The sequence below is a fragment of the Desmodus rotundus genome, chromosome 7 (assembly GCF_022682495.2).
Source record: "Desmodus rotundus isolate HL8 chromosome 7, HLdesRot8A.1, whole genome shotgun sequence".
NCBI classification, from domain to species: Eukaryota; Metazoa; Chordata; class Mammalia; order Chiroptera; family Phyllostomidae; genus Desmodus; species Desmodus rotundus.
The window spans coordinates 71,130,712-71,151,158 of record NC_071393.1 but is presented as its reverse complement, the minus strand read 5'-3'; the positions used below and the strand labels follow the sequence as shown (position 1 = coordinate 71,151,158).

General features: G+C 40.1%; 1 protein-coding gene across 13 annotated transcripts in view; it reads left to right on the top strand.

The window, feature by feature from the left end:
* MEIS2 (Meis homeobox 2) overlaps positions 1-20,447 on the top strand; it is a 196,596-nt gene that overhangs the window by 43,889 nt on the left and 132,260 nt on the right. For all 13 annotated transcript variants that reach the window (XM_071221953.1, XM_045201327.3, XM_024568505.4 and 10 more), the window contains one exon: positions 17,572-17,717. In XM_071221953.1, coding sequence (XP_071078054.1) covers positions 17,572-17,717 — 146 coding nt within the window. The remainder of the gene's footprint in view (positions 1-17,571; positions 17,718-20,447) is intronic.

Below are 20,447 nucleotides of genomic sequence, written 5' to 3'. Positions count from 1 at the left end.
CGAGAAAGAGCCTTAACCTCGCTGGGCCTCTTTATTCTGGAAGCTGCGGACCAGGGCCCATTGTGTTCCAGGTCTCGCCTGTTGAAGACGCGCTGGTTAGAACCCAGCCTGGAGATGTTTCATCTGCAATTTCCATAATGGTGGATTTCAAGGAGGGCTGAGGTGGGTTATGGGAGATGAATTAGGTTTTTAGTGAGCTCATTAGGAAGCCAAACAGAGTTGAGACAGCGAGGCAGCGAGCGGGGTTGTAATCAGTTCTGCTCGCTTTGTTCCTTGCCTTCGGGACATTTTTCGAAAACTTCGTGGTGTGAGCTGCCACTTGGGTACTAAGCAGAGGCTGCCATCCTGGTGGCTGACTTGTTGATTTGTAAACCTCTTAATTCATTTTTTTGTTCAATTTAATCTTTTCTTTCTGAAGGAAAATTAGTTGAATGTTAGCCCTCTTTGCACTATTCACCTCTTAAATTATGCTCATTTTGAAGAGCTTGTTATGCCTGAATAAACATGAAATGACTTGGCATTTTCCCATCAGAGGCACACCCATTTTAACACCATGTATTTACCATTCCTGGAAATGTCTCATTAACTTCTGAAAATCTGCGAGCATGATATTTTGGGCTACTGTAACACACCTCTTGGCAGTCACAGAAGGCAGTTTGGTTAATGCCTCATAATATCCATTTTTATTCTCAACATGAAGAAAGACTCTCTATAGAAAATTGATGCAGTTTGCTCTGCTAATTTTCATGCTCATTCCAATTAATTTAACATGACCCAGATTTTCTTCCTCAGGCTCATCCTGACTAATTAGTAAAGCAACACCTAGAACAAGTTATGTTTAATAACATTGAGGAACACTAGTTGTGAGTGATTTTGATGCTAATAAAGATACTCACTGGTGGGACAGATATTTTGTGTCAATTATGGTATGTAATTTAGAAGTCCCAATGTGCTGCTTGCAGTGTGGAAAGGCCAGCAAATCTCCACAGGAGATAATAGTGTTTTTAAGATTTCTGGAGCACCTAAATAATCTCTGGGATCCATCACTATATTTACTTACTTACGTATTTCGTGTAACTGGCAGGATGGTTAAGTGATTCCATGGTAATGGAAGGGGTGGAGTTGTTGTGTTACAAACCTGAGCCGTATTCACTGAGCCCGAGCCTTCAGTACTTACTGAACCTTAGCGAGAGAAGAAAAACAATCCTGGGCGTCAGAAAGCAGCGTTTGTTCAAGGGGAAGGAGTGGTTTCTCCACCTCTGTGGTTGAAGTTCTTTTATCACATTTTTGTCAGTGAGATGAATCAATTTTAGCGCTTATGGCAAGGTCAAAGGTGGCAGTGGTGGTGGTGGGAAGTTTGCGAAGTCGAGTGTTGTCCAGAATGGGAGTGGTTGAGAGCTCTGTACTTTCTTACAAGGAAGACAGGTGAAGGTAAGCCTCCAGGAGTGGAAAGAACCACGGAGGAGAACCATGACTTATCCTCTCTTAACGAGCATTCCTTCAGTGCCTACTCTGTGCTGGGCACTGGTGTAAGTGCTGGGAGTACAGAGTGCCTGTCCTCGTGATGCTCACGGTAACATATAAATTTCCTACTACTTTAAATTGATAGACCACCAAAATTTTAACTGACTGAATAATTCTATACGGTGTTGAAGTGTCATGATGCTTTATGACGATGGAAAATTCTGGAGAGGTGGGCTGTGAAGTCTCGAGGGTTAATCGTCATGTGAGGCAGTGTCCTGTAGTGTTTCAGGGTGTGGCTATGACTCCTGTCTCTGTCACTTATGACTGTAGGTCTTTGAGCAAATTGCTTAATCTCTCTAAGCCTCAGTTTCTTTATGTGTAAGAGGAAAACCAACCCTGATGGAATAGCGCAAATTAAATGAGGTAATTCATCTAAAGTGCTTAGCAGAGTGTCTGGAAGAGAGTAAGTGCTCAATAAATATTGTTTTTTTTTTAAATTAATGTTGCTGCTGTTATTATAGGAAACATTTAGAGTAAAAATTTCTCCAGAGGCATATAATAAAATATACTCTAATCATTTCTCAGTGCTAATTACTATTGTTGAAGTTTGAAATTAGAATTGACAACAATAGTTCTTTTTTCTAAGTAGTGTGGACAGGCTTTTGCTACATCCCATTTTAAAAGCACAGCAAAGTCTCCAATCTCCTAATTGGTTGTTGGTTAAGTTTTTTATGTGTAATGTCTTGGCTTCTCATAGGCTATGACTTTCATTTTTAGTATTTTTTCCACTTTACCTTTCCACTATATCTATGCAATAAAGAAAGAGAAAATAATTGAAAGGATTTGTAAGAGGCCAGACGTATTGGTAAAAACAAAAAAAATGAAAAATAGAAAAAGCAAAGGAAGCAACTGCATTATGATTGACAGTAAAGCTGGAAATACAGCTTTATGAAATTGCCATTTTGGTAGTTTAAAAATGATCAAATATTTGCAATTTCAGATGGCTTAACCTAATAATATTCATGGACCATAAGTAATGGAAAGTGCTTCGGGCAAGGCAAAGAATTAGCAACATGTTAACTGTACTTGCTTTATCAATTAGATGGGGATAATGGGACATGCCTCTGACACTTTGTTATGGTGACCAAGAGTTGGAAAAATCATTTGGAAACTGAAATCATTACTGAAGTATAAGATATTTTAATCCAGTACCACCCATTTTTAAGTCTATGACAGAAGTCTCATGACAACTAGTTGGGTAACAGTTTTTCTGCTGTTTTGTGGTTGATGTCAACTTTGCATTCCAGCACAATAACACAGCAGCTATAGAGAAGCTAGGTATTTTAGTAGGAGTTGTATAGATATAAACTATATTTTCAAAATAGAGTAACCCACTAACTTAGGTAGTTCTTCTCAGATTTCTGGTCATTTAAATAATACACCACTTTGGGAAATTACTGATTTGCTTTTAGAATCTTTTAAGTTTAACACAAAGTAAGACTCAGAACATGAATAATTGAAGTCATTGCCAGTTTTAGTGGATCTGCAGGATGTAAATTGGACGGTTATCATTTAGCTGTACTAAGACCCTCTGTTAGAAATAGTCCTACAATTATGAAATAAAGTTGGCTACCTCTTCAGTGATTACTGACTGGTGGTAGAAATTGTGTTGTACTGGGTCAGCAGTGAATTCCTCACTCAAATGGTGTCGAGTCAGCTGGTTTTTAATTTGTTATCTTCTCAAGAGTGCATTCACCGACTTTATCACTGAGAGGAATGACTCCCTCGCCTAGTGTGATCAAGATCCGGAAATTTGCCGCATCAGCATATTAAAGCTGGACTGCTCCTTGATTGGTGGCTCTTAGATCTGATCTTACAGCAAAGATGTCAGGCCTCTCATAGGCTGATTTGCACACAGGTATATGCATGAACCTACTGAGCAAACAAACCCATTTCTTTTCCTCCTGGAAAATGGTTGAGCGACTTTTCCTCTCAAACAAAGATCTTTACCGCTCTTGTTTTATCAGCTAACAAGGCCTGGATAAAGTTCACGTTGGTGCCCTGACAGAGGATGGAGGTGTGCTATGGCAAGCTAATAATTACGTGGCTTTAAGCTCCTCATCTTTCTAGAATTAGATGGATGGCAATAAGTTGTTGTAGTACTTCATACACAGTAGCAAATGTGGCCTTTTGATTTGGTGCTGTTTTCAAGTATGTCTAGAAGACTGAGGAAAAAGTTATTTTTCTCAAGAAAATGTGTTTTTCAGCAGGTAGTGCCTCTTATTTTCAGTTTTTTCCATGTGAATGAGTCATTAAAAGAAATAAAATAAGGAAGGGAAGTGTAAGAATGAAATGAAACGCTTATTGATTATCTGATACGAGCCAAATACCACATATCTCAAAATTCAGATGAATTACTTGGCCATGATCAGAATCAGTAAGTACCATTTACCCAGGTTCAAAACGGTAAGGCACTGTGTCAGCCCACATTCTACTTTTTTAAAAATATGAATTCCACTTTCGTCGTGAAAATACATAGAAATGTAGAAAATACATTAGGAGCATTTTCTAGAATTTAATATATTTGGAATCATACAGTATGCATTTTCTGTGTGTTTGGCTTTTTCAATGTAGCATAATGCCTTTGAAATGTAACATGTTGCAGGTATCAGGAGTTCTATTTTGTTGCAGTATTTCAGTGACTGGATGTACCACATTTTGTTTATCCTTTCATATTAGTTCATTTGCAGAAAGGAAATAACTAACATTCATTACTGTCACCTTGGGTGTGTCAGGTGCCACGTGAGGCTAGATGTCCTGTATAAAGTTCCTGAGCTTGTTAATAAGTGTAAAGCGTCTGGTACAAGGTAGCAAGTTAATAAGTAATAGCTACTACTTTTATTTCATTTAATTTTCACCACTAACCTACTGGGTATGTATAATTCTTTCCATTTCATAGATGAGGAAATGAATCTCTTGACCAAGGTTACACTGAATCAGTAAGAAACAGATCTAGAAATTCAGTACGAGATCTGTTGTATTCCACAACTCATGCTTCTCCTGTTGCATCATCATTTCCCCTTCGGGTTATATGCAGTAATGGAGGTAGGGGTTGGAGGGACAGAATGGAGGGGAAAGAGTATGTCAGAAGTGAGCCTCCACTGTGCAAAATAGAAGAGCTGCCCCCCCCAAAAAAGAATGAAGTAATAAATTGAGAAAAAGAAGGTTGAACCAAGTATATAGGGCAATCTTCCAAAAGTAGGGCACCTCTGTTGTTAATTGTCTGTTTCAATCAAGTTGCATCCTCCATGCAGGGCATTTTACAAGTTAATGCCTTTAAAAGTTAGGAAGCATCAACTCTATGGCCAGTTTTCAGCTCTTAAGAGACCAGATCCTAGATTGCTTCTGTTTGCAACTTTTAGATATAAACCCACAAAAAATAAAGCACATTCCAAGAAGTAAGAGAATCATCTACCCATTTATTCAATGAGAGGAATTTATTACACCCAAAACATTATACAGTTCTAAGAAGGATATGAAAAAAATAAAAAATATGGTTCCTGACTTGAAGAAGCTTATATAGAAGAAATGTAAAAGAGACGTGGGGATGGGGTGTGTGTGTGTGTGTAAGTTTCTGGAGTTATTCTGGTTGTTAAAGTGAGCCTTGAGAGAGATAAACATTTTAGGCTGCGGTTCTGCTCTAATACAATGGGACTGAGTGTGGAGAAGGATTAATTTCAGTATTAAGGTCAATCTACTTTTCATCAATGCACATTTTTGTAGTGTAAACAGTGTAAAATCCATCCCAAATGTTACTGAGTGCATACGTTTGTTTATATGCAAGGTGTTGAGATGACATTAGTAAGTAGCCTTGAAATCACATTGTTCCGAAGCAATTCAGAAGAGATTATGGGTATGTTCAACCTCTGCTACTAGGATTTTATATTTCTTCCAGCATGCTTCATTGTATGAGACCAAAATGTGTTCGTTTAAAAAATGTGACAGCTTTTTGTGATATAATTCACATTCTATATAATCCCCCATTTACAGTGTACGATATGACGGTTTTTAGTGTATGTACAGAGTTGTGCACCCATCGCCACGACCAACTTTAGGACATCTCCATTACCCCAGAAGAAACCTCACACCCATTAGCAGTCACTCGCTATTTAAAGTGAGCTGCTAAAGGGCCCCTGTGTCTGTCGTTCCTTAGTACATAGGCTGTATGAGGAGTAATCAGTTTATGCCATCTCAGATTATTCTTATTAAGCAGTCGTATTCTTTGTTTTCTTTAGGGTTATTACATGTGTGTTGTAGATATCCACTTGTATTAGTTACAAAAACATACTTGCTTGTTCTTAAATGATAGTAGATTTATTTAAAAACATTTGGAATTAGTGGAGTGCCTACATGCACAATAGCTACTTAAAAAAAAGATCCTCACCCAAAGATATGTTTATTGATTTGAGAGAGACAGGGAAACATCGATCAGTTGCCTTCCATAGGCACCCTGACCAGGGACTGAAGCCTCAGCCTTTTTGGTGTACGGGACAGTGCTCCAACCAACTGAGCCACCCAGCCAGGGCAACTTTTTAAATGTTAATAATTTACTTTATAAACTTCTTAAACAACAATCCAGAATTGTGTTAGGAAGCTCTTTTGTGTGGACTCAAATGTTCTTTGAAAAGTACACAAAGTATTATTTTTAAATAATGAACAAATGTGCTCCAATTCTGATGTTAATGGTTTAAAAAGTATTCACCTAAAGCCAGTTATCAACTTCATAAGTACCATGTTCTTTTTTCTGTATGTTGCTGTGACTAGTTTCCTAAAACTTTCCCAGAGAGAATGTTGATAGCTCAATCTAGTTCTCTTAGTAAGCATTATTATTATTATTGAGATAGTTATCTTTTTGCATTATTTAACAATGTCATTGCAAAGTTGCACTTTTATTAAAATAATCTTGTTTTCATTTTACATCAGTTGAGAAAGTGGAAGAAATATTTATAGAGTCTTGTTGTTCTGCTATTTGAAATAATGCCTACTGATACAAATTTACAGAGAAATGTATTGTCCCTATTTTTATTTCAGATAGCAAATGTGATGGTGAAGTAAGGATCTTAAACATTGGATGAAATAATTTCTGCTCCAGATAGAACTTTGCTCTTTTGATATTGCTCCTAAAAATTTTATTATTGGTTGATATTTAGCATTTCATTTTGTATAAAAGTATGCTAAAAGAGGCAATAAAATAGAATGCCTTAAAGTTAATGATAAAATGAGAATATTATCAGGGTACACCAAATATGTAGGTTGGATGTAGTTAACACATGCTTGGAAGTAGACTAATTATACTTTAGTTTTAGTATAAAATGTTAAAAATACATTTTATATAAAATTCTTTTTTTGCAGGAAATTCTTTTTGCAAATATAAAGGCCATATCTTTCTTTGAAAGACCTGTTGATTCAGAGATGTTAGCCAGCTCTCTTTACTAAAACACTTTACAATGCTAAAAATAGTCCACTTCAGTTAAATATGGATATTTTTAAAAAGAAAACCCAGTTAGACTGCAACAGAAGGACATTTTGTGTGACAATATTTTGCATGATTAAAAATTTAAACAGAATAACAGCTATTTATATTTACAGTTACATGAGAGTAATTACTAAAGCAGACAAAATACTTAGAGCATAATTTAATAATGTTTTCCTCTAGCAAAGGTGCCAAAATTGTTATTTGCATAATTTTCACAATTTGTACAGAAACATAGCTAAGTGAAATTGAGAAGACATCTCTCCCCAACCACCTTTTTCCTCTTGTGGGAGATGTGGGGAAGAGACTCATATCATAACAACTCATTTCTGCATAATTTCCCATCAATATCATGACCCTCCTGTCAAACCATTAAGTGAAAGAGATGAGTTCCATTCATACTTTCTCTTTTAGGGTCGGTCTTTCAATGAACAGCCTCACTCAGCTCAACTTCAAGGCTCCTAATTATAACATTTATTGGTTCAAAGATTAACCTTCTGAGAGGGGCATTCTGGGCTGTTGGTAACTTGATCAGCTTGGTCTTCTCTTGGTCTCTCTCTTTCTGGTTCTCTGTATCACAGGAGGGAGATGATGGTATCTGGCACATTCCTAGGATGACTTGAAGATAGCAGCCTTCTGTGTTTAGGGCTTGAAGATTGTGAACTCTGTTAGCTGAAATGCCACTCTGGGGAGGTGAACAGAACATTAAAAAAGCTTTAGCTGTAGGTAGCCGAGTGCAAGTAGAGTCAAATTTGAGAGCTGGGACTTGAGTGGACATTTGTCCCTGCTTTGTGGCTTAATAAAATCCGAGTGTTAACTGTGGAAAAGGGCATTGGAGAGATCACTAAAAATGAATCATTAGAGTGCCCAGAAGAGCTTTATTATGATGTACTGTGAATAACTTCAGAACCTACCCTTACTTTTATATGTGCTTATCAGGTAGCTGAGTAACAAGTACATTCTTTTATCCTCCACCACAGAGATTAAGCAATCTGTTGAATTCTAAAGGCAAAGGGATATACTTTTCTACCAGCTTCAATCAGTAGCCTTTAGAGAATTCTGTGGGAGGTTAGGAGAGTAGATATTTTTTCTTGAAATATTTTTAAAATTTCAAGGGAAATATATAAATGAGAGTAACCAACTTAAGTGAACCGTAGGCTAAGAGTGTTGGAAACTTTTGTCCATTTCTGCTATAAAGAATTAGAGAGTTCCAGTCAATAAACAAAGCCATTTAATGGCTCCTGACAGGTAAATTGAGGGGACTGATTTGGTCAAGGACCAGTGTGAGGATGTTTCTGTTCAACAGTTAACAGGATTCAACATGATATGGAAAATACAGGCGTGCAAAACTATACTACGACACGCGCGTTGCCAGCTAAAGCCTAAAACACAGCCACATTTACATATGTGTCCATCTGTCTGTTTTTACACTTTATTTTTCCAACCAGTGGGTGAAGTGGTTTTCATCCAAGCTGCAGTCTGAATTTTTTTTCACCCACCACTTTCCATTATATTCTATAGATACATATTTTAAAGTGCACGTTATTTGTCTCTGGACACAGTTGCACAGCCTTGGCCGGGTTTTAGTTTCTCTTCTGGAAGGTGAGCTCATCTTCTCAGGCCCCTGCCTTGCAGCTGTCTGCCCCAGCCAGGTGGCCTGGTGGTTGCCGAGGTAGGGAGCAGTTTGGTGTCTCCATCCCTGGCAGGCCAGGGCAAAGCAAAGCTGCCCGGGCCACAATCCAGGGGCGAGCCGGTGAGAATGGAAGTGCCTTCGGTCTCCTGGGTGGAGAGCCTGTGTAAATCCTGTGTAAATAGAGGGAGGATAACAAAGAAGGAGCCCCTGCAGCTCTGAGCATTTGGAGCCATTTGGGGCTGAATTTGCTAAATGCTGCTTATACCGCCTGAAAAGTTGAAGAGAAAGGAGCATAAAATCCCCTCTTTTTTTCCCTTTCTGCTTCTACCCCGGGGGGAGGGTGTTCGGGACCAGGGAAGCCCGAGGTAAGCCGATGAAGATTTGTTTTTTCAGTGCTCTTTTGAGTGTGAAAAAGGTGGCCTGGGTCACTGTCCTCTCTTTAATGTCGGAAAACCCACACAGTTAGTAAATGTTGCATGTAAACGAAAGCATTTCATCTCTTCTGCTTCCCTCTATGCTAGTGGGCCATGAACTAGTCACTTGAAAAATCACAGAAAAATTTCACTTTAACGTGTCCAGACAGTTAAGCACAGCAGGAGAGTAAAAGAGATCAGTAATTAGCAGATCTCACTGCTGGCCTCTTGCCCCTCACCCTCCCTGCATTTCTGGGTCTGCAGCTTCCCCTCCCCCCAACTGATCTAATGTGAAAAAAGGTAAGTTGTATGTGGAAAACCATTTACTTTGAAGATGGCTGCTGCTGCTTCTCCTCCTCCTCCTTCTTCTTCCTCTTTTTCTTCCTCTTTCTCCTTCTGTTCCCCACTCCTTCTCATCTCATTTGAAATCCTGATGCAGGCTTCTAAGAAGGATGTCCTAAATTAAACTCCTGGAAGGTAGTCCCTGAAACAAAATATCTCTTGACTCTTAGTGCATTTTAATTCTGTTTTCAAAGTACTATGTTCAGAGAAAAAAATCATAGTGAAATGATGACAGAAAATGAGCGCACAAAGAACTGTGTGTTGCTGTTCCATGGCTACATGACACTTCATTTTTAACTGCAGTGTTCTCAGTAATCTGAACAGCCTGGCAATGGGCACCCCACACTCTCCCAGCACTCTCCCCCTGCCATTGGAAGACAGCAGGTTTGAGAGGGAGCCCTGTTTTCTTAAACCATATGTGACGTGTGTCTCAGACATGTAAGGACCATCTTTGAGGAGGGTCATGCACATATATGAACAGCAAATCACTGGACATCATACTCCCATTGTCCATAAAGCAGGGAGAGAGGAATGAGGGAGCCCAAGGCTTGGTGGCTACTAGAACAGGATACCACAGCCAGGGAATCTCCTTCAGGGACACTTTCTTCAAACCAGGTTACAGTCTCTCAGGGTCCTAATAATATGTTTGAAGGCTCTTGCTACCAACTTGTCCATTCCACCAGCATTTGAGTATTTACTCTTTGTCAGGGCTTGGAAGGTCTCTGAAAAGAATAAGACACAGCCCCTGCCTTGATAAAGCTCATAGACAAGCAGTGCAGACAATTAGTAAATGCATACATTGCAAAAACAGAAGAGTAAGTATAACAGAGGCAAGAGCAAACTACTAAAGAAGTAAAACCCATAGTATCCTAACTTTGTTAATGAGAGCTTTACGAAGATGGTTCTGTTTTCACTGGGTTTTGAAGGTTGAATAGGAGTTTTCCTGGGCATAGAAGAATGAGTGGGAAGGAGAAAAAGAAAAAAAATGAAGAGAAAGGGCATTCCAGGCCAAGGGGAAGGACTAAAGGTATGGAATCTTGAAAGATCCTTTGGCTCAGAAAACTCTTTAAAATTCAAGAGATGCTCCTATTACAAAATGGTATTTCCTATGAACTTTAAATCTGCAGGGAATAATAATGATCCTATATCTAATGGATATAGCTGTTTGTGTAAAAATGTGCATCTGCTTGTTTCTTGGTTCATATTTACTTTTAAATGTGCTGTCACCCACTGTCTCTTTGGGACATGAACGTGAATATACAAGGCCTCCCTCTTGGCATATATTCCTTCAGCAGTGAGTGGCTGACCCAGAGTCCAGCCTCACTTTTCACGTCATATGGTCTTCCCATGAGTGTACGGAGGAGGACAGAGGACGTGAGCATGGTTTTGGGGCGACAAATACTGCACTGCTACTAACTATGTGACCTTTGACAAGTTCATTTCTTTGAGTCTCAGTTTTTTAATCTATAAAGTGTGATCGATAATAATAGTTATTTTATTCACTTGTTGTGAAGCTTAAATAAGGATTGGAACATTGCAGGTATCCAGTGGGAGTTACTTGTGACAATGATGATAATGAAAGTGACAACAGTAGTGATAAAGAAAAGAGGACCCTGTATTCCAGAGATAGAGAAGTGGTGCAGAAAAGGGACCACTCTATTTAACATTAAATAAAAACATTTTAAGACTTTTATAAATTAGTGAATGTATATGTATGCATATGTATATTTGAATTCAGGAAAAAGTATGCAGTTCATCACCAAATATATGTGGACACTTGTGTACAAATTGATGAATTCTTTTTTATATTCACATACATCAGTATCTATGTATTTGTGAATATACCCAATGCCTAGAAATAGATTGTTTGGCAGATATGTATGTGTGTATGCATGTGTATGATGTGTCTGTATGAAGTTAGTGAATTTACATTGTACAAACTGAAAATGATAATATAATGTGTTTCTATGTATCAAAAATGAGAGGTGAAAAAAGCCATGTTCTTCCAGACGAGATATTATTCTTTTTTAAAGCATAAATATTTTTTAAATGTTTTATTTATTTATTTTCAGAGAGAGGGGAAGTGAAGGAGAAAGAGAAGGAGAGAAACATCAATGTGTGGTTGCCTCTTGCACGCCCCCTACTGGGGACCTGGCCCACAACCCAGGCATGTGCCCTGACTGGGAATTGAACTGGTGACCCTCTGGCCTGCACTCAGTCCTCTGAGCCACACCAGCCTGACCTAAAGCATATATTTTATATGAATGTATTTAACTTGGAGAAGTGAGGATTAAATGTACCACCAACTTATCCATAAGTACAAATATTATTAAGTGTTAACCCAAATACATGTTCCTTTGTCCTGATTATTTCTCTGAAAATATAAGACTGGGAGGTCAGTTGTAGAGGTTTGTTATACGACAGTGTACCAAAATGTCATAGAAACCTTATTCTATTTTTTAAAAGTGACTTTGAGGCAGAGGAATATAGCACTTTAATCACAATTCTATGGAGTGTTCAGTAGTATGCACAGTGATGGCATCAAACCTCGAGAGATCACGGACAGTATGTTCTCAAGTGTTTGTAGCATCTCTGGGCTCCAAAAACCAGTCTGGTTCAGTCCATATAAGTGACTTCAGTAGGATCGCAATAAATCAATTATAAAAATCCTGAGTCTCGAAGACTCTAGCTGTATGGAATATATTGAAATCCCTTACAGCTGCGGGCTTACTGTTGGGAGAGAAGTTTGCACGTTTCTGTTTGAACTGGGATCAGTCTGGTCCAGCTCTAGCTCAGTCCCTATCCTGGGACCTAGATCTTATCACTTTTCTGCACTTAGAGCTTTACCTTAGGATCAAGCCTTGCTTAGATCTACCACTGATAACAGGGTTCCAATGAGGTAAAGCCTTGAAAAGTAAAAGATAACTTACAATGTTAATGTGAGAATAACACTGGACTTGAAGTTGCCAGGACTCCAGTTTATCCTTAAGCACATGTAACTTGGGCAAGGATTTAACCTCCTGGCCTCAGTTTCTTCAGTGCCAAATGTCTGAGTGTTTTGTTTGCTTGTTTGTTTGGGGTGGGTTAGGGGAGAGGAATAAGTAGAAGAAGATGGACTGGGATCCTCTTGGTTGTTACATTACATTTCTGATAGGGCAAGAAGGTCACACCCCAGTGGTACTGAACTCATCATAGAACATCATTACTGTATCATTTCCTTATTCCAGACCAAGCAATTATGTCTGAAATATAGACAGATTTTTGCTAAATGAAATGAGACAATATGCCAATGAAAGCAAGTGGCGTCCTTTTGCCTGGGTAGTTTTTTATGGCCAAGAATTTTATGGATTGGGAAGCTCTGCTTTAGAATCATCTCAAAGTCCTCTCGTGATACACCCATATCTTTTCTTGATTCACTGGCTACACAGCTATGGATATAGATTTTGCCTCTACCTGGATACCCTGCTCTGAGCATGCTTCACTCAGCTCTGGAAAGGATGTGGGACTTCCTGCAGAGCATGGGTATAAATCTAGCCAGAAAGGAGGACCCAGAGATAGATTCAGGCCTTCAAGACAACCACCAGCCAGGGTAGCAGGCTAAGGGGATCCCTCTGTCTCAGACATGAGTGGGCATCAGATCACCTGACGTGCTTGGAGACACTCAAATTGCTAGGCCCCACTCCCAGAGTTTCAGATTCGGTAGGTCCGAGGTGGGGCGAAGACTTTGCATTTCTCATCATTTCTTCGCCAGTGATGTACATTTTGAGAGTCAACTTCTACAGTTTCTTACTTCCTGTTTAACCTTCACCACCAGCAGGTCAAGATCAGGCTTTGTTGTGTTGGCCAGTGTGCGTGCTGGAGAACACCATGGCTTTCCTGCGTGAATGGCCATATTGTAGGTGTTCACCATGACCACTAACCAGATGTGTGGGAGTAAAATAGAACTTTAACAGTCTACCTGTCCCTGAGGTTGCCTTTTATTTTAAATTAGGACGTCATCTAGTTTAGTGAGTTTCAAAAGCTAGTTTAAGAATCAGTTCTAGATTCATTGCACAAGCAAAGCCAAGAAATTTGTTAAAAATACAAATTCCTTGTCTCTGCCCTAGGATATTTTGATTCAGTATGCATGGGATGAGGCCTGGGGGCCGCATCTATCCATAGGGCTTGGATATTTCTTTTTGTGGTCATGCAAAATACATGGCTATTTTAACTATCTTTGTCCAAAACTTAGACTGTGCCCTTAGTCAAGGGATTAGCAACCTTTTAAAAAAAGAATGCCCAGCATTTCTTTCTGTCTTTTTTATTTATTGATTGATTTTTTAGAGAGAGGGGAAAGAAGGGAGAGAGAGAGGGAGAGAAACATCAAAGTGAGAAACACTGATGAGTTGCCTCTTGTATGAGCCCCTACCGGGACCGAATCCATAACCCAGGCATGTACCCTGACCTGGAATTGAACCTGCGACCCATTGGTTTATGGGCCAACATTCAGCCAACACCAGCCAGAGCACTTTATTTCATTTTTCATCAGCAAAGATGGCAATCTGGTGGAATGGACTGTGGTTCTGCCCCTCAAAAGGGCCCTAATGGCCACAAAGTTTGTCTAAGAAGCCCTGCACCCGGCATGTTTAGAAGTGACTGGCTACACAAGGGCAACCTTCCCAGACCCTTGGGTACTAGAATGAGTGTGTTTGCCCCAGTGTGGGATTATCAGAAAGAGGGTAGGCCCTTGAATAAGCTTACTGGTAAGTTCGGTCATTCACTCACCCAGCCGGGTCAGAGCTCTGGGTCAGAGGTGGAGGTCTGCTCTCAGGATAAAAAGGTAAGAAACAGTTCCTGCCCTTAAGGATTCACACATTTGAATCCTAACCTCAGATGCTGAGACTTACAACTTCATCTCCTATACATTCTTTGGCACATGCATCTGTGCTGGTATACACCCCCTTTTCAGCACAGAAACTCATTTGGTACCAGTGCCAAGGAATGCCAACTATCTTACACACACACACAGCCTGAAAACAAAAAACAGTCTCCACTTTCAGAGTTACTAACGCTAGCATCATCTGCACAATTTTATTTTAGGTTGCAGATCACACAGTTGCCTTTTTAACATTTTTCTTTATGCATTTGTTAGTCCTCTATGCTGGAGTTGGTTCAACAGTACATCGAAGGAAAAGACAATGGTATTCATTGTGTATTTGGAGAGGAAAATTCCTCTCTTTATAGAGATATAAACAGTAATATTAATTTGAAAATCTAACATCTAGTATCTAGTTATTACAAAAATAGGCGCATTTTTCTTTACAATTATTTGTATACATTTTTCTTTACAGTTATTTGTTACACTGGATCCTACCTCAGGTACTTTACATTTATATAAAATGGACTGCTTTATATTAAAATTCATGTACTGTTCCTGTCTTCTCCAGTTTAAGTCAGTCATCAAAGGATACTCAGTGTAGCTGTATCTTTTCCTTGAGCTAAATACAGTGAATCATATAGTTTGAAGGTGTTACCAACCCTCTTTGCTTTTAAGCAAGAGAAACTGCACTATGGACACGCTGTCTCTCATTTTTAAGGTCATTGATTGGGTTAAAAAGGCAAATGCCTCTTTTCATTGAACTTCCTTCAATTAAGCCATTAACCTTTGAAAATAAGTATATTCAAAAATCTATCAGAAAAAGCTAAATGAGATTTTAACAAAATCCTGACAATTTCAGCTTAAACATATACACAGAAACCATATGTGCTTAGAAAGAAATATATACACACAGGCATTGTTTACAGCGTGTGTTTGTATATTTGGAAGACATTGAAGGAAGAGCCATTCCATACATACATTATCTGGAGTGTGCGTTCAGATAGCCCACATAGATTTTTATATTCAGAGACAAAGATATCTTTATCCGTAGTAGGTAGACAGACTGACTGACTTCAAACTTGCACTTGCAGTGTGGATTTTTTTCCCTCATCTCAGGGTACTGCTTTTCAAAACCGCCCCGGGCTACAGAACAGCACCTCAGATCCCCAAGGCCCACTGCCTGGCTCCTAATAGCCACTCTCCATCTGTGTCACATGAACAGCTGATGAGATCGCTCCAGTGTCTGTATTTTGGAGAGCACATCCACCCAGGTTAAAATGCTAGGGTTGCCAAGGAGCAGTCAGAAGCCATTAATGTGGGTGAGAATTTGCCTTGCAGCAGTTCTTTGGCATGGTGGAAAGCATGTGTGCATGTCCCTGCTCCAGCGTGTGTGTGTGTGTGTGTGTATCTCCCTGTGCAAGTGGCCCCTCAGTGTTCATGGGTGTGCAGGAGCACAGACAGATGACAAGTAGACTCCATACAACCGATATTCAAAAGTCAAATGCCTTTTGTTTCCCTGTACTCTGATTAGATCTTTGACTATTTAGGGTCCCTTTGACACACTCCTTTTTTTTTTTTTTTATCATAACAGACGGCAAAGAAAAAGAGAACAGCAACTTTGGGGTCGTGCTCTAGTGTTTGGGCAGATGGAAGGGAGCTGCTTTGCCTTGGGGCAGGGTGGTTGTAATGAAGTGGCCTGTCAGTCTGTAAATAGTGAGGGTCATCTCTTCCATGTGATGGAGGGTATCGCATTGCAGTGAAAATGGAAATGTCAATAAAATTAATCTGCCAGCTCTTTGCTGTGGCTTTTCTGCTTCTCTGGTCAAAGAAGGTTGAGGGTTTTTTTGTTTTTTTGTTTTTTTGAGGCGGGGGCGATGCGGGAGGAAAAGAACAGGTACAGGGAAGCCCACAGAGCAGACCTTGAAGTTGGAAGATAAGGGGCCCAGCGGCCAGGATATTGTGGTGTGACCCAACCCAAAAGGAGGGAGCGGGTCTGGGAACGAACCGGTGGGTCTATGGCATTTCCCGGGAAGCTGCAAAGCGGCTGGCTAGCTCAGGCTACATTGAGCACAGAGTTTATTGTTTTAGGCTTTCTTGGACAAGGTTTTTACTTAGCATGGGATTTATGGCATTTACTGCTAATGAATGTCTATTCTTAAATTACAAAACCCCCATCTCAGCGCAATTCCCAGATGTCCTTCCAGGACCCTGGCTTCTTAAACACCAGCGGGGAGCATAAACTCTCCACTTCTCTGTTTTCGTCTTTCGTGTGGCTCCAGGCTAATGATGTGCAAGGAAAACACAGCCATCTATAAAGCCCCAGTGCTGTCCCCATATTCTTCATTTATTTTGCATTTGATTATGCCACAAGTCGGATCCTGTTTCTTTCCTTTTTTTAAAGTTATTAGTTCAAATATTAATGTAGGGATATGGCATATATTGCTGCTCTTGATTGATGCCTTCCCCAAAACAGGAAGACGTGCTCGTATGAATTTTAAGATAGTAGGGGTCCTGCAATGCCTTGCCAGAAGAGTTTTTCAGATACATAATTTAGATGCCCTCCAGGCAGGCTTTCAAGGCATTTTTGCCGGAGGGCAGGAAAAAATAACTATGACTGTTAAAAGTAAATGATTTTTGCTAATGCACAATTGATGCCAGAGAAAAGCACAGAAGAGAAAGATGTTGAGAGAAACTTCTGGTTAAGTGAGCGCCTTACCTTGATGTATATCCTTTTTTTTTTTTTTTAATGGTAATGATCAGTGGAGCAGAGAGCTAAAAGTTTTCACGTCATGCAAATGCTGAGTGCAGGGTCAGCGGAGGAGGAGTGTGCCAATGTGTGTGCGTAGGAGGTGACAGTTCTAGGAGGGGCCGAGCAGGCAGTGTGTTATGTGCAATGAACAGTGACACAGTTACTGTCACCTATGCAGGCAGCCTAGAATATATAGACTACAGAACATTTAACTTGATTACCCTACAGTATGTGTTCGCTATGGGCATGGGATGCATTTTCTCCGAATGGGTTTTCTGATGGCTGTTTTCCCACATCGGATTCTGTAATTGACAAAGAGCTACTGCACTGTGTCAAGCACACAATTATAATTGAATTAATGATATGGGCGACTGTGAGACACACAAAATTAACATTTGAAGAGGCCTGGTTTAATTTTGTCTTTTACATATTTGTGTCTCCAATTATACTTTAATGAAAGAGAATATACCCGCTTAATGGCTATCTCTCAACAAGCTGAGTGGAGCTCATCATTAGCTGCACATTGTTGTTGGCCCCTTTCTGCGCTTTCTCTAATGTATTTTCATTTCTTTCTACTAGGGGATGGTTTAGACAACAGTGTAGCGTCACCTGGCACAGGTGATGATGATGATCCAGACAAGGACAAAAAACGCCAGAAGAAAAGAGGCATTTTCCCCAAAGTAGCAACAAATATCATGAGAGCCTGGCTTTTCCAACATCTCACAGTAAGTCAAGATGAAAGAGAAAAAAAATTTTTTTGTTGTCTTGCCTTCTCCCAGCAAATTATATGGGCTAGTAGAGATTTCTCAAAACAAGGTGCCGATTCTCCCTTTCATGAAATCTGATGACTAACAGCAGTTAAGGTTTTATCAAGTCTCACTATCTGTAGGGCACAATCCAGAAAGGAGCAGGTTTTTTCTTCTAATAAACCAGGAATGACCTTATCCAAAATGATCTAGGACCCTAAACAGTATATATGAGTAAATTTGTTATTCATGCTAAAAGTTCTGAGGGCAACTCTAGGTGATGCAATTGGCAACCAAAGGAAATGGCTGCAAGGACTTAGCTCGTGAATCCATTAACATTGCCGATCCCACTCTTAACAAAAGCAGTCTCCTCCAGTCGCCAAAGAAGGTGCCTGGCCACATACATGTATGCCCAGGCTCATGGTATCAAGTGCAACTGTGATCACCGAAGCAGCTTGCAAACATGGCGTGTTTATGTGACAAACACACAAGCTTATAGGTGCTATGACACCTTTGTTTGCAAGATGGAGATTAAAGATTCTTTTTTAGCTGTTCAAATCCATTATCTTAGAAGCTAACCCTCCTTACTTCTGGGAAAAGATCAACCGTGTGCAACATTTTTTAAGTAACAATTTATCTCTATCCTCCTGTTTGCAATCCGTTTTATGTGTCTATATATACTGTTGACTCTAAGACAATATATGTTTTGCAGAGGAAGTAGGCACTCTTATATTTTACTGTTCATTTGGAAATTCTGGGAAAATGGTAAAAGATTTCAGAGGCCAATTCTCGCTATAATATTGTTTCCAGGCCATTCTATTTGGGCTGATGCTTTAAAATAGAGTAGCACGTTGAAAGCTGAAGGTCTTTGATTATCCCACTTGCGTGTTGCCTTGCTGAATGACATTAGTTACAGTGTCATGGGTCCAGGACAAGCTTCCAGTTTTATTTATGGTGGTGGCTGCTGATCTGCTCTGCTCACAGGGCTACAAAGGGCAAGGGGTGGAGTGGTGGTGGGGAGGGCAAAGTGATAGATTCACGTTCTTAAATCGGCCATTTTGATGTAAGGACATTAGTAGCAAACTAAGGTGTATCGATCTGGCCTGTGGTGTCAGGATCAGCTGGGAGAACCAACGAGGCTGCCGGAGCAGTGGTTATTCCTGCCTTGCAGCTTTGGCCATTTCAAAGGTCAGGGCCCTGCACTGACTCGGCTCAGAGGAATTAGACAGAACATGCGGTCTCTGGGCTGATTACTTAACCAAAGACAAAATAATGAGTCCTAAGCAAATACTGACTAATTGAAAGGGCTGTAAATCCATTACATATTGGTCAGGGATAATCAGGAGTATTTAATCACTTTTATCTATTCAGGAGCACTGAAGCTGCAACAGCAGAGCCCTGAACCTTGCCATGTGGTTATTATTCTCATCATTATCAAAATTACTTCACAGCTGTTCTTTGCTACATCACCTCAGCTGGAGATTTACTAACCTGTAAAATGTTTTTAATTTGGAAGTCGAGTGAGTGTGAGGGGAGGAGTTTCTCATTTTTAACTGGAGGTTTGTTTGGTTAGAGTAGCAACTAAGAAAGGCAGGGTAGGGGGGCCCATGCCAGGCTGGCAAACTGCTTTCTCCTACGCGCTCACCTGTTCAGTTTCCTCCCTCTGCTTCCTCACACACAGCCTTTCTTGGCTGAAAACAGACTTCCACAATTGCTCTCCCAGCACACATCTCCCTCAGTTATCAAAACCAATGTCACAGAACAGTAGAATTTTAGAGAATTCAGCTGTTCTGTTTACAAATGAGGAAACTGAGACCCGGAAAGGGAAGTGATTAGCTGAAGGTGAAGCAAGCTATGACCAGGACCCAAGCTTTCCTTTTTACCCAAATCTATGTTTTTTCTACCACTGTATGATGACTGCTAAAATCATTATCACCTTTAACAGTAGCATATAAATCTCACAACCTCTGCCATCAACACACTCCACAGTCAAAGGCGGGGGAGGGGGTGGGGGTTAGTGGTAAATGGAGACACCAAGTGCCGTTTTCTTGTTTTTAAAGTTTCCTGCTCCTCCAACCTTTCCAAATAGAGAAGACTTTCTTTGTGCCTCTCTCTTCAAACCAGGTTTCTCCTTTACAACTCATAGCCTGTGTCCACACAAGTGTCCAGAGTGCTTGCTGGATCTCCTGTCTTGTCCTGCCCCTGTCCTGGAAGGCACCCACCCTGCACCATGGCCACTGGTGAATAATTGTGGGTGGCCAGGGCTTCCTTGTGGCTCTGATGTGCAAGGTGCTCCTAACCATCTGTAGAACCTCATCCCCACCCCATGAGTGCTCTCATCTAGTTAATCGCATGCAAGGCTTTGTGCAGAGTCTCTCTCTGACTGAAAACTTTAATGAATGCCTGTCCTCGGAGTGGGGAGAGGAGACAAAGTAGCCAGAGCCAGGAGTTCAGGAAACTGGCATTTCTTTCTTTGGTAAATAATTGTATTGATTTTATAACATTGTGATACCATTTGATCAGGCATATGTAAGAAATTGCATTCCAGTGTGGGAGACAGGCGTATTATCATATAGATAAAAAATACTTTTGAAAGGGCTGTGATGGAAATATATAGCCACTACTGTGTGGTCAAACTGGCTTTTTAAGTTCAGGTTTCCTCTGGCCGAACCTCAGTTAAGTCCCCAAAGTTCTCTGGACCTGCCATTT